Below are 13,666 nucleotides of genomic sequence, written 5' to 3'. Positions count from 1 at the left end.
CAAAATCAGTAATAGGAATAGGACCCAGTTTGAGATCTTACTTCTTAGAATGCACAGTACTAGTGTGGAAGATAGCAAATAATTAGGATGAAATCAGTAAGTACTTGCATAGGCCACTGAACAGGCTAGGGGAAGATTTGGGAACTAGAGTAGGTATTCTAGATAAAGTAGATCCAAGAGCAAAGGTTTTTTGTTTTTTCAAAAGTCAGGGTGTGTTCAGACAGCAGAGTAATCCCAGTGTCCTTAAAATAGGCTACCTATAACCTGCAGGATTAAAGAATCAGCCCGCAAGGCAGTAAAGGTGGGTTCCATCCCTGAGTCAGGAAGATTGCCCTGGAGAAGGAAATGGCAACCCATTCCAGTATTCTTGCCTGGGAAATCCTATTGACTAAGGAGACTGGCGGGCTACAGTCCATGTGGTTGCAAAAGAGTCCGACATGACTTAGCGACTAAACAGCAATAAAACCTACAGGATGGGTAGAAGCAGGTAATAAGAGATTAGTGGATGCTGAAGTTGGTCAGTCGCTAAGTCGTCTCTGACTTTTTTGCGAACCCATGAACTGTAGAACACCAGGCTCCTCTGTCCTTCACTCTCTCCTGGGTTTGCTCAAATTCATGTCCACTGAATGGGATGGTTTTATTTGGAATGCACTGTAGAGACGTTGAAGATATGTTACTGAAAAGAATGACATGAGACCTACACTGATTCTAGGATCTGCATAGAATTAACTGAAAGGGAGATGAGAGGAAGAATAAGTTATGAGGACTCTGCAATAAACCATGATCTTCATTACATAAAATTAACTGGATTAGCACCCCCAGAATATATTTAAAATGGTTTAACCACGTTCTAACCAAGTTTTAGATCAATTGGGGGGTACTAACAGAATTAGCACATAATGTTGAATCAGATTGCAAAAGATTGTTTTAACTTTGTGGCCAGATTCAAAGTATTGAAACCAATAAATATGTTGAAAAGGCAAATTCTCAAAAGTAAAAGGATTTGTAATTCTAGAAGACAGCAGATTATCAATAGCTGCATCCACATTCTGTGTAGTGGTGGGTTGCTTTAAGACATAACAGTCTCACGAGGAAGTAAAATTTTCTAAAGTATATAACTGCTTTAACCTTCTAGGCAATTGGGGGTATTGCTGAACAAAGACCTTAAAAAAGCTATATCCGTTAACAGCAGACAAGATTTTTTTGTTTAACGCGTTTAAATTTTTAAGGTTTCTTGTCCTAGAATATATCAGAATCCATTTCGAATATGGATTCAGGCCCAAAGCCTTCCTGACTTAATAGAGAAGCAGATGCTGTCGCCACCGTAAGAACGGCTCAAAATCACTCCCTAGATGTGGCAGTTACCTAAACGTTTAATAAAAATTTACTAACCAAGTACTCTGAATTACTGGGCTAGCAGATCTTTCATTTCGGAAGCAATCATTTTAGGGTACCAAACTACCCACGTCTGGGCCGAACCTCCGGCTTTTGTTTACAGACACAGAGGACGGAGCGCCGCGGTCCATTAAGTCGCAGGGCCGCGGAGCGGGCATCCCTCCTGGGAAGCGAGTCCAGTTCCCCGAGGAGGGACGGGCGGGGAAAGGAGCCCTCCGGCCGCCGCGGGCCCAGCGGCCTCTGCCTTCCAGGCATCCCGAGCTGCCCTCGCTCCCAGTCCCCGCCGTCTCATTTGCCACCTCCCAACGCGTGACCCCGGCGCGTCGCGTCCCGGGCCGGTGTCAGACGCGGGGTGCGCCAAGCGGTCCCATGTGCCCCCTCCCTCTCGCGGCCGCCGGAGTCACCGCGCCCCGAACCCCGCTCCGGCTCCTCGGCAGAGGGCTCGCCGCCGCCATGTCTACCGCCCGGCCACTCAAATCCGTGGACTACGAAGTGTTCGGGAGAGTGCAGGGTAGGGGACCGCCCTACAGCGGGAGGTCAAAGAGGTGTTGGGGGAGGAAGAATAGAAAGCTGCGACAAGGACAGCCCATCCTTAGGAGCCCCTGCCCTGTTGAGGCTGGGACTTCCGCCCAGCCATGACACAGCAAGAGCGGGCGGGAAGGAGACCAAGGGCGCATGCGCAGGAGAGCTGGGGAGGGCGGGGAGGAGAGCGGAGACTCCTCAGGGAGAAAGGCTGGGAGACGGAGGAACAGCCGGGCGCGGGGAGTGGGCCACCTAAGCGGGTGCAAGGGACCGGATCAAGAAGGCAAACCGAAGTGGGGGAGGAAAACAGGAGGGTCCTTGAACTAGTGATCCCCGTTACTTCCCACTGAAACTACTGTGGTTGACTTGTTTCAGAATAGACTCCTAGATGGTGTTGGAGGCTTCATTTTGTAGGATGATAATACTTTTGCCCGTGTAGCTCCTAAAGGAATTATTAAGTTGTTATCTTCTTTTTGTTCCGTCATAAGTTTAAATCGTTGCAAAGGATGTAATGTCTGGCTTATAGTAACTACCATTATTTCTAAATTAAAATGTTAAAAATCACTGAAATTTATCCAGTGGAATATAAATATGGTGGTGATTTAATATTTGCCATCATTGGTTCAAAACAGAAAGTGTTCAGTTCAGTCACTGAGCGGTTTTGGACTTCTTGGGACTCCATGGCCTGCAGCTTGCCAGACTTCCCTGTCTATCACCAACTCCTGGAGCATGCTCAAACTCATGTCCATAGAGCTGATGATGCCATCCAACCATCTCATCCTCTGTCATATCCCTCTCCTCCTGCCTTCAGTCCTTCCCAGCGTCAGAGTCTTTTCAAATGAGTCAGTTCTTTCCATCAGGTGGCCAAAGTATTGGAGTTTCAGCTTCAGCATCAGTCCTTCCAATGAATATTCGGGACTGATTTCCTTTAGGATGGATTGGTTGAATCTCCTTGCAGGCCAAGGGACTCTCAAGAGTCTTCTCCAACACCACAGTTCAAAAGCATCTATTCTTCCAGGCTCAGCTTTCTTTATAGTCCAACTCTCACATCTGTACATGACTACTGGAAAACCATAGCTTTGACTAGACTAGCTTTGTTGACAAAGTAATGTCTCTGCTTTTTATTATGCTGTGTAGGTTGGTCATAGCTTTTCTTCCAAAGAGCAAGTGTCTTTTAATTTCATGACTGAGGTCACCATCTGCAGTGATTTTGGAGCCCCCCCAAAATAAAGTCTCTCACTGTTTCCATACATTTGCCATGAAGTAATGGGACAGGATGCCATGATCTTCATTTTCTGAATGTTGAGTTTAAAGTCAACTTTTTCACTCTCCTTTTTCACTTTCATCAAGAGGCTCTTTAATTCTTCTTCACTTTCTGCCATAAGGGTGGTGTCATCTGCATATCTGAGGTTATTGATATTTCTCCTGGCAATCTTGATTCCAGTTTGTGCTTCATCCAGTCCAGCATTTTGCATGATGTACTCTGCATATAAGTTAAATAAGCAGAGTGACAATATACAACCTTGATGTACTTCTTTCCCAATTTGGAACTAGTCTGTTGTCCCCAGTTCTAACTGTGCCCAGTTCTAACTGTTGCTTCTTGACCTGCATACAAATTTCTCAGGCGATGGTATTCCCATCTCTTTCAAGAATTTTCCACATTTTGTTGTGATCCACACAGTCAAAGGCTTTGGCATAGTCAATAAGGCAGAAGTAGATGTTTTTCTGGAACTTTCCTGCTTTTTTGATGATCCAATGGATGTTGGCAATTTGATCTCTGGTTCCTCTGCCTTTTCTAAATCCAACTTGAATATCTGGAAGTTTACGGTTTACATACTGTTGAAGTCTGGCTTGGAGAATTTTGAGCATTACTTTGCTTGCATGAGTACAATTGTGCGGTAGTTTGAACATTATTTGGCATTGCCTTTCCTTGTGATTGGAATGCAAACTGGCCTTTTCCAGGCCTGTGGCCACTGCTGAGTTTTCCAAATTTGCTGGCATATTGAGTGCAGCACTTTCACAGCATTGTCTTTGAGGATTTGGAATAGCTCAACTGGAATTCCATTACCTCCACTAACTTTGTTCATAGTGATGCTTCCTTCCTAAGGTCCGCTTGACTTTGCATTCCAGGATGTCTGGCTCTAGGTGAGTGGTCACACCATCGTGGTTAACTGGGTCATGAAAATCTTTTTTATACAGTTCTTCTGTGTATTCTTGCCACCTCTTTTTATTTTTTATTTTTTTCCCAGAAATGATGTTCCACTTATTCACTGAAAAAGAGGGAGATTAGGCCTTCTTGATCAATTTCTTCCAGTCTCCCCAAACTCCCTCCCTTCACTTTTCCAAAATAACACACTGAGAAACATTTTTGTACAAAAACCGCATTATTATTCCCCCCCTCACAAAATCGGGTGGCTGTATTACAGGAATGAAACCAGATCAAAGACATAAAAAGAAAAAGTCACCACTTATACTGAAACACAACAGTGTTAAGAATTCAGGTATTCTGTAGAATTATTACCAGCATAGTTAAAATATTTCCACCTGGATCTTTTAAATTTGAAAGTGATCACATTAAAGACCTGAGGTTGCAAGAGACCACAGTATGAACCAGAATTCCATTTTCCTTTAAAGACCTCAGTGGAAAAGGTATTTGGTTGCCACCTCTTTTTAATATCTTCTGCTTCTGTTAGGTCCATACCATTTCTGTCCTTTATTGTGCTAATCATTGCATGAACTATTCCCTTGGCATCTCTAATTTTCTTGAAGAAATCTCTAGTCTTTCCCCATTCAGTTGTTTCCTCTATTTCTTTGCTTTGATCACTGAGGAAGGCTTTCCTATCTCTCCTTGCTATTCTTTGGAACTCTGCTTTCAGATGGGTATATCTTTCCTGTTCTCCTTTGCCTTTAGCTTCTCTTCTTTTCTCAGCTATTTGTAGGGCCTCCTCAGACAACCATTTTTGCCTTTTGCATTTCTTTTTCTTGGGAATGGTCTTGATCCCTGCCTCCTGTACAATGTCGTGAACATCTGTCCATAGTTATTCAGTTACTCTGTCTATCAGGTCTAATTCCTTGAATCTATTTGTCACTTCCACTGTATAATCATAAGGGATTTGATTTAGGTCATATTTGAATGGTCTAGTGGTTTTCCCTATTTTCTTCAATTTAAGTCTGAATTTGGCAATAAGGAGTTCATGATCTAAGCCACAGTCAGCTCCCGGTCTTGTTTTTGCTGCCTGTATAGAGCTTCTTCATCTTTGGCTGCAAAGAATCAATCTGATTTTGGTATTGACCATCTGGTGATGTCCGTGTGTAGGGTCATCTCTTGTGTTGTTGGAAGAAGCTGTTTGCTATGACCAGTGCATTCTCTTGGCAAAACTCTATTAGCCTCTGCCCTGCTTCATTTTGTACTCCAAGGCCAAATTTGCCTGTTCCTCCAGGTGTTTCTTGACTTCCTACTTTTGTATTCCAGTCCCCTATAATGAAAAAGACATCTTTTTTGGGGTGTTAATTCTAGAAGGTCTTGTTGGTCTTCATAGAACCGTTCAGCTTCAGCTTCTTCAGCATTACTGGTTGGGGCATAGACTTGGATTCCTGTGATATTAGATGGTTTGACTTGGAAAAGAACAGAGATCGTTCTGCCATTTTTGAGATTGCACCCAAGTTTGCATCATACTTTTTTCTGTTTGAATTTGATTTCCATTCAATTTCCCCCACAGAATTTTACCTGAGTGTTATGCTTTAGTGGTTCTGATTGGTGACCCATTGAACTTTTCTGCAGTTTGTATGTACATATATATGTATATATAATATATTTTCTTAATTTCCTTTGACCATAAAGCTCTATTCTTCCTTTTTTTAAAATTCTGACTTAAATTACTATTGTGACTCTTATCAGAATACATATGATGAAAATAATATAAATATATTTAAAAATATAAACATTATTTAGAAGGTAAATTTGTTTGGAAATTTATTTCTTCAGGAGAAAGCTGGGGGTGTTTCATGAAACCTTGATTAGAGGGTTAAATTATCTTTGTATTTTGATACTTAGAGGTTTTTGCACCTTGGGGCAATGTACCTGAATAAGCTAAAGATTGTGTGAAAGTATGTCTTTTGTAAAGAAATAGGCCCTTTTTTCAAAGGGTAACTGGAAAGGAATATAAGAAAAGAAAATAAAGACAGACTACTGTTGTCTCCTCAAGACAGGTCAGTTTTAGGGGGAAAAATATATATGGGAGTTGAAGATAAAAAAATTGATTACTTAAAATTATTCATGCCTTGTACCCTTCATGCCTTACCATGTCTTTGGTATACCCAGGGACATGGTAATCTACATTGAAAACGGACACAAACAGTCATTGAAACACATAAAATATGACATAAAATATGAAAATGGTGACAGAGGTCACTTGACAAAGTATTTTGTTTACTAGACAAATATGGGAGTAGCTGTGTGTGTGCACTCACACCTGTATGACATTTACTGAGAGTGTTCCATGTGCTGAGCATCCTACTGCATGTGGGCTCAGTCCTTTGTGTCTGACTCTTTGTGGCCCTGTGGACCATTGGCTGCCAGGCTGCTCTGTCCATTGGATTCTCCAGGCAAGAATACTGGAGTGGGTTGCCATGCCCTTCTCCAGAGGATCTTCCTGATCCAGGGATTGAACCTGAGTCTCTTATATCACCTACATTGGCAGGTGGGTTCTTTACCACTAGCGCCACCCGGGAAGCCCCATACACAAATAGTCAGGTTTAAAAGTCAGCTTTAGGGCAATAATCTCTGTTGTTTACAGTGTATTAAATGGAAAAGAGTTGTTTTTCAGTCATTAAGTTGTGAGAGAACATGCATACTATTGGCTTATCAAGGCCTAGTATGTGGGACAAACACATAGTCACATATTTGCACATATAGACACTGACATTTGCTGAGGATTTAGGATGTGCCAAGCTCTGTACTCATTTAATCCTGAACCCTATGACCTCAGCCAGCTTCCTCATTTAACAAGTAGAGAAATTAAGACATAATGAAATAACTTTTCCAGGTTACAGGGAGTTAAGTGGTGGCTGTGGGGTTTGAACCGCGACCAGAGCCCATGCTCTTAGTCACTATATCCTATTGTTCCTCCTCTCAGTGCCTTTTCCATATTTATTTTGCCTTCCTCCTAACCTACGCACTGAGCATGTACATAAACTGGTGTAGGACATTTGGACCTGGACATCTAGAGCATTTCAGTTGACCCTAAGGATGTTTTTATGGTCATTTTGGCTCCAAGGACACTTGACCTGGTCAGTAAGCAGTCAGCTCAGTCACTGTTCCCAGTCTGTGTCTCTCTGCGTCTCACAGAACTGCTCACAGTGTTCTAGTGGCTTACCTAAGAAATAAATACAAACCATTAGCTTTTTGCCTGGGTCATAATAATAGTGTAGAAATTATTGACAACAAATAATAAAAATTTTAAAAAATTAATTTATAATATAAAATGAAAAATAAAGAGATCTTTAAAAAGTGTAGGATAATAAAAATCTTAGTGAATACTGGCTTGTTAGAAATAATGGTTATGAAAGTAAATTTACCATGGAGGAAGATATGACATATAATGTGAACAAAATATAGATTGATAAATTGTCATTAAAATATTTAAATGAAACTATTCTTAATGACAATTGCTTAAATTATGTAAAAATTAATATGGAAAAATGAAAAATGACTGTCCTGTCCTGATGGAAAATTGATCAATGAATTGAATTAGCGTGATGGAGACAGAAAATACTTTCTAGCCAAAAAGGTATACTGTAATATTTATATTTAGAATGCTTGGATTTAAATCATCCTTGGTGACAAAATGGTAGTCAAAATGTTCCAGGAGTCAAATATACTCTCCCTTGTTCTCAAATACACATACCCTAATTTGCAAACAGACTGCATTTCAAGAAATAGTTTATAAGTTGGTTGTTTGAAACTCAGGAAAGTCATTTATGGAAATAATATTACAAATAGTCTGTTTACTTCTCAGACCCTTCTGCAAAGTCCACACATAGAGCTGTAGCCTTGTTGACAGAAATAATCAATAAGCAATCTATAATAGGAATAGAAAAGAGTTTTATTTCAGCCAAACTAAGGACTATAGCCTGGAAGATAGTCCCTCAGATAATTCTGAGGAACTGCTCTGGAGAAGCATGATTTCCAGCACAGTTTTATATCTTATCAAAGCAAAGAACATCTAACGAATTAGGGTTTCATTCCTTCAAGATTTCAAAGAAATAGATTGGCATGTACACAGTGAGTCACTAACCTTAGCACCTGGGAAGAAAGTCTTATCATCGAAGGAGCACCAGCATTGGTGTCCCAGAAAGGAAGGGATTTAATCTTTATTATTTAATTAATTTATTTATTATTTTTTGGCCACATTGTGTGGCATGCAGGATCTTAGTTCTCCAACCATGGATGTAACCCATGCCCCTTGCAGTGGAAGCGCAGAGTCTTAACCACTTGATGGACAAGGAAGTCCCTTAATCTTTATTTTTAACATGAATATACTTTACTTCTTGGTAATATTGCCTTTTATTTAATAGTTAAAGCACATATACAGTGTATGTTTGATAAGCCACAAATAGGCTGTTTTAGTTAGCATAGAAGTCAAGTTAACTCTTGGATGAGCCAGCATGACTTCCCCATACTTCAGTATGTGGATATTTCTTCCATCAGGCTGCAGGTGCTCTCCATTGCTGCACTTCTATCCCTACCCTTTTTTTTTTAAATAATAATTTTTTGTTGTTTTAGAACAGTTTTAGAATTATAGAAAAGTTAGGAACATACTACAGAGAATTCTAGTACACTCCACATCCAGTTTCCCCCATGGTAAACGTCTTCCACTGTATGGTACCTTTGTCAGAACTGGTGAGCCAACATTGATACATTATTTTTAACTAAAGTCTGTTTTCTAAAGTCCTCTTGGATTCAGGATTCATCTAGGCTATTACATTGCATTTAGTCGTTTTGTCCTCTTAGGTTTCTTTCTGCTGTGATAGTTTCTCAGACTTGCCTTGTTTTCCATGACCTTGGCAGTTTGGAGGAGTGGTTTGAAGCTAGGTACCTTGTAGAATGCTCCCAAACTGGGATTTGTCTAGTATTTTTGTTATAAGACCAAGGTTGTGGGCTATCAGGAGGAAGACCGAGAGGTAAAGTGCTTCTCTCTTCACACCGTATCAAATGTACACACTATCAACATGCCTTACCACTGTTGGTGTTAACCTTGATCACCTGGCTGAGACAGTGTTTGTCCGCTCTTAAGTTACTCTTTTTTTCCACCTCCCTTTCTGTCCTTTACTTTATCTCCACGTTCTCCACGTTCTCAAGAAGCTCCATGTTTTTTCCCATCAACTTCTGCTGCGTTGGGAGCTTTAGGATGAGGGACAAGAGGAGTAAGGGACTGATCTGTGTTTTTAGAGCGTTCGTATCTGTGGCATGGTTTATCATGTTCCTATACATAATTAGTTATGGAGAATAATATAATCTGTAACTTTGAAAGACGAACTGATTAAGTAGTGTATATAGATGCTTTACCAGTGCTCAGATGAATACTAACAACACTTGTAGAAGTGGATTGTGGCAATATGTTAGTTTACCTATACATTAGAAATTCAACAGTTCATTTTGATGGTGTTGACTCAGATTAGAATGGGAGTACCTTACTGGACTACAACAATAAATTTTCTTTAAGATTTCTTAAAATGAAAATTGAGATGAATTACTGAATAGTTTGGTTAGAAACCACATGATTCAGGTGTACATGATTTTCCTATGTAGATAGGTAGGTGGAAAAGTTGGGTTTTAGAGGTTGAAAATTTTAATACATTGAAGTCAAGAAATATGATTAATTATCTTTTTCATTTTTTCCCTATAGCATTTCATTTGTAATTCTATTCTACTTTTTGTTTTTTAATTCTCCAAATCCATTCTTTTTTCATCTATACTTATTTGTATTCACATATCTGTGTCTCTAACTTGACAATAAAACTGCTGCTGCTGCTGCTGCTAAGTCGCTTCAGTTGTGTCCGACTCTGTGTGACCCCATAGACGGCAGCCCACCAGGCTCCTCTGTCCCTGGGATTCTCCAGGCAAGAACACTGGAGTGGGTTGCCATTTCCTTCTTCAATGCATGCAAGCATGCTAAGTTGCTGCAGTCATGTCTGACTCTGTGTGACCCCATAGAGAGCAGCCCACCAGGCTCCTCTGTCCATCAGATTCTCCAGGGAAGAATACTGGAGTGGGTTGCCATTTCCTTCTCCGAGACAATAAGGATGGCATTTTAAAGGTCAAGCTAGCTTGTTTTTATATCCCCTACAGGCTGTGCTTCTGATATGGACTCCCATGTATCTCAAATTAAATTGAAGTGCTTGTAGATAGTTGGCTTAGAGAAGAAACAGTAGTATAATGGCTGTTTATAGACTATTTGAAAGATGCCATGGTGTGTAGCTCCAGGGGACAGATCCTAGATGGATGGTGAAAGGTGGAGGTGAGGCAGAATTTTATTCCTTAGAAGAAAGACCTTTCTAACAGTTAAAGATGTTTAAAGTCATTAAGGGCTACTTTGTAAGGTAATGACTGGATGGCTTCCTGCATTCAAAATTGACACATGCAGTCAAATCCCAGGATGACGGGGGTACAGTTTAATATGAAAATGTGATTTTTCATGAAATGACACTGATGTTTAAAATCCATCATATAGTTTCTTTAAATACTAATGCTTCTTTGTGGATTTAAAGTATGATTTGCTTTGCAAATATTCACCTCAGAGTTCCTGCCTGACACATCTTTTCACAAAGCAAGGTCCAGTTGCAGCTGATTGAGCCTGGACTGAGTGGCATATTGTATTTGAGTCACTCATGACTGAAGCGGCTGGTGTCTGTCCCAGTTTCTAGACCAGTGTGTCTGTAAAAATCCTGCATGTGTCACATCAGCTTCCCTTCTCTTTAGCAAGCAGGGTGGAAGCAGTGCCGAGAGGCCATGGAAGCTCATGGAAGCATCATCTCCAATATAAGCCCAGTCCTGAGAGTGCTCAGTTCCAGCCAATGCTGATCAACTGCAGAAAATCTGTGGCCACATTGACTTTTTTTCTATATGGACCTCCCTCTGTTACACAGTATGCGTCAAACTAGGGATCAGGATTTTCAGAAAGACTCTGGGAAAATTGCAAGTGTATTATAGAACTTTGAACAGTTAGTTCCTGCATGGTTCACTGCTTCAGAAAGCTAATGGACTGGAGGTCCCGACCCCTCTTGATACACATTCCTTCTAAGGCTTTAAAATAAGGATTGTGGTTGAGGGGCCCAATAAACAACACCACTCTTTGTTATGTGAATTATTGACAAGCCCACTCCAGTATTCTTGCCCAGAGAGTTCCATGGACAGAGGAGCCTGGTGGGCTACAGTCCATAGGGTCGCATAGAGTTGGATGCTCCTAAACGACTTAGCACGCACACACACACACGGGACAATGAGTAAGGCAGAGTTTTGGGGATGTGGTGTCAGTCTTCAGCAAGTGAACTTTATAATGATCTATACTGCAGAATTGAACACAGCACCCCTGACACCAGCGGGGCTTCCTCCATGGGCAGAACAGAAGGGGTGATTCCTTTGAGTAACTAGTTCCCAGAATGAAAAGGAGGAAGCACCTGGCCTATGTATGCTTCTCCTTCCAAACTTACCCATTGGACTGCATGTCTCCAACAAGGAGTCAGGAACAGGTAAAGAGTGGCCAGGAGTGACACATGAATGGATATTTCTCCTCATTAAAGGAACTATTGCAAGGGCAAAGAAACTTTCTCCTCCAGAAATTAGCTATAAAATCTACAGCACATGTGCTTGCTCAGTGGGTCAGTCATGTCTGACTCTTGGCAACCCCATGGTCTGTAGCCTGCCAGGCTCCTCTGTCCATAGAGTTTTCCAGGCAAGAATACTGGAGTGGGTTGCCATGCCCTCTTCCAAGGGATCCTCCTGACCCAGGGATTGAACCACATCTCTTGCATCTCCTGCTTTGGTAGGCGGATTCATTACCAACGAGTCACCTGGGAAGCACTTGCCGCTATTATCACTATGTAATTTACAACATTTCCATCAGCCCCCACCAAAGGATTCCTGCCCCCCAGTTCCCTTCATTCCCTACTCTTCACCTGCCCCATCCCTCAGGGATGTCACGGACAAGGTCTCTGCGATTTCCTTGGGCTTTCCCTCATGGTTTCTAGATGGCTGTTGTAGCTCCAGTCATTACATTCACCATATAGTCAGGAGGAGAGGATACAAAGATGGACCCCTGGCTGAGTCAGCCCCTGTCAATGAGCTTTCTTGAATGCTTCAGCTGATGTCTCAACATACATCTCATGGGCCCTCCCTCTTAGAAGGAAGATTGGGAAATCCAGAAGAGCATGTTGCTGCCCCAAAGTAACATAAGAATTTTGTTAGAAAAGAAGGGGAAAATGGATTTTGTGTAGGCAACTAATGGTGTCTGCCACAGATATTCATATATTAATTACATTTAACAGCATAGTAATTACATTTGGTATTATTTTTCAAGTCTTGATGCAAAAGGACATATTTCAGAAAGCCTTTGATCTCCATGGTCTCAGTCTCAAAGCATTTCATTTATAACCAAGACAGCCTGAATTTCTGTTAAGTACATATTGAATCATTCATATATGATTTATCTCAGTCTTATGTTTTTTCAGTTGAATCACTACTTAAAGCAATGGGTAGATCCATCCTGGGTGTTCATTGGAAGGGCTGATGTTAAAGCTGAAACTCCAATACTTTGGCCACCTGATGCGAAGAGCTAACTCATTTGAAAAGACCCTGATGCTGGGAAAGATTGAGGGCAGGAGGAGAAGGGGACTACAGAAGATGAGATGGTTGGATGGCACCACGAACCCAATGGACATGGGTTTGGGTGGACTCTGGGAGTTGGTGATGGACAGGGAGGCCTGGCGTGCTGCAGTTCATGGGGTTGCAAAGAGTCGGACATGATTGAGTGACTGAACTGAACTGAACACTTGTATTATCTACTCAATTTGTCAAGCAGTGTGAACTTAGCCTACAATTAATTCTCTTAAATGTAAAGGACAGTCCTTTAGTTCTACTGTGTTAAGATTTGTTTAATAAATGTGTGTGTACCCTTACCATTCATGGTTACAAATACAGTCACCATATCCTACTCTAGTTTCTTAGTCCCAAGTCTTCTAAGTTCTATAAGACAACTAATGAAAACATTTTCTTTTTTCAATTTTTATGGTCATTAAGCCATTATTTATAAGCAACATACTAATATTACTATTTCTTAATTTGTCAACTTAAGCATTAGTGACTTTTTGCTATCCTTTATAGTATATAGTATATAAATACACAGACACATACACCAAGCACTCTATATTATCCTTTAGATAAAGTAGTAAAGTTATACTAGAATCAACACAGAATTCTTATAATTTTTTCCAGCATCAAGTGCAGTAAATTTATCATCACTTTGAAGTGAAATTTAAATTCTAATCAATATAGTTGCATGTATATTTGCAATGTTAATAATAAATTATTACAGGACAATAAAACATTTCACTTAAATATTTATCAGCTGGTTGTTCTATCATTCAACAACCATGTTGTTTTCATTTATTTAACAACTATGTGCAAAGGTCTGATCTAGATGTTGGGGACACAGTGGTTAATGAGACAGAGAAAATTCTGCCCAAATATAAC

General features: G+C 40.7%; 1 protein-coding gene across 1 annotated transcript in view; it reads left to right on the top strand.

Annotated features, from left to right (window-relative positions):
* Positions 1 to 1,618: 1,618 nt before the first annotated feature.
* ACYP2 (acylphosphatase 2) overlaps positions 1,619 to 13,666 on the top strand; it is a 173,544-nt gene continuing 161,496 nt past the window's right edge. The window contains exon 1 of the mRNA XM_065929295.1: positions 1,619 to 1,906. Within this exon, the coding sequence (XP_065785367.1) occupies positions 1,765 to 1,906 (142 nt within the window). The 5' untranslated portion in view covers positions 1,619 to 1,764. The remainder of the gene's footprint in view (positions 1,907 to 13,666) is intronic.

Source organism: Muntiacus reevesi, chromosome 3 (genome assembly GCF_963930625.1).
Source record: "Muntiacus reevesi chromosome 3, mMunRee1.1, whole genome shotgun sequence".
Taxonomy (NCBI): domain Eukaryota; kingdom Metazoa; phylum Chordata; class Mammalia; order Artiodactyla; family Cervidae; genus Muntiacus; species Muntiacus reevesi.
Note: the sequence above shows the minus strand (reverse complement) of the source record. Positions and strands in the feature narration are given on the sequence as shown.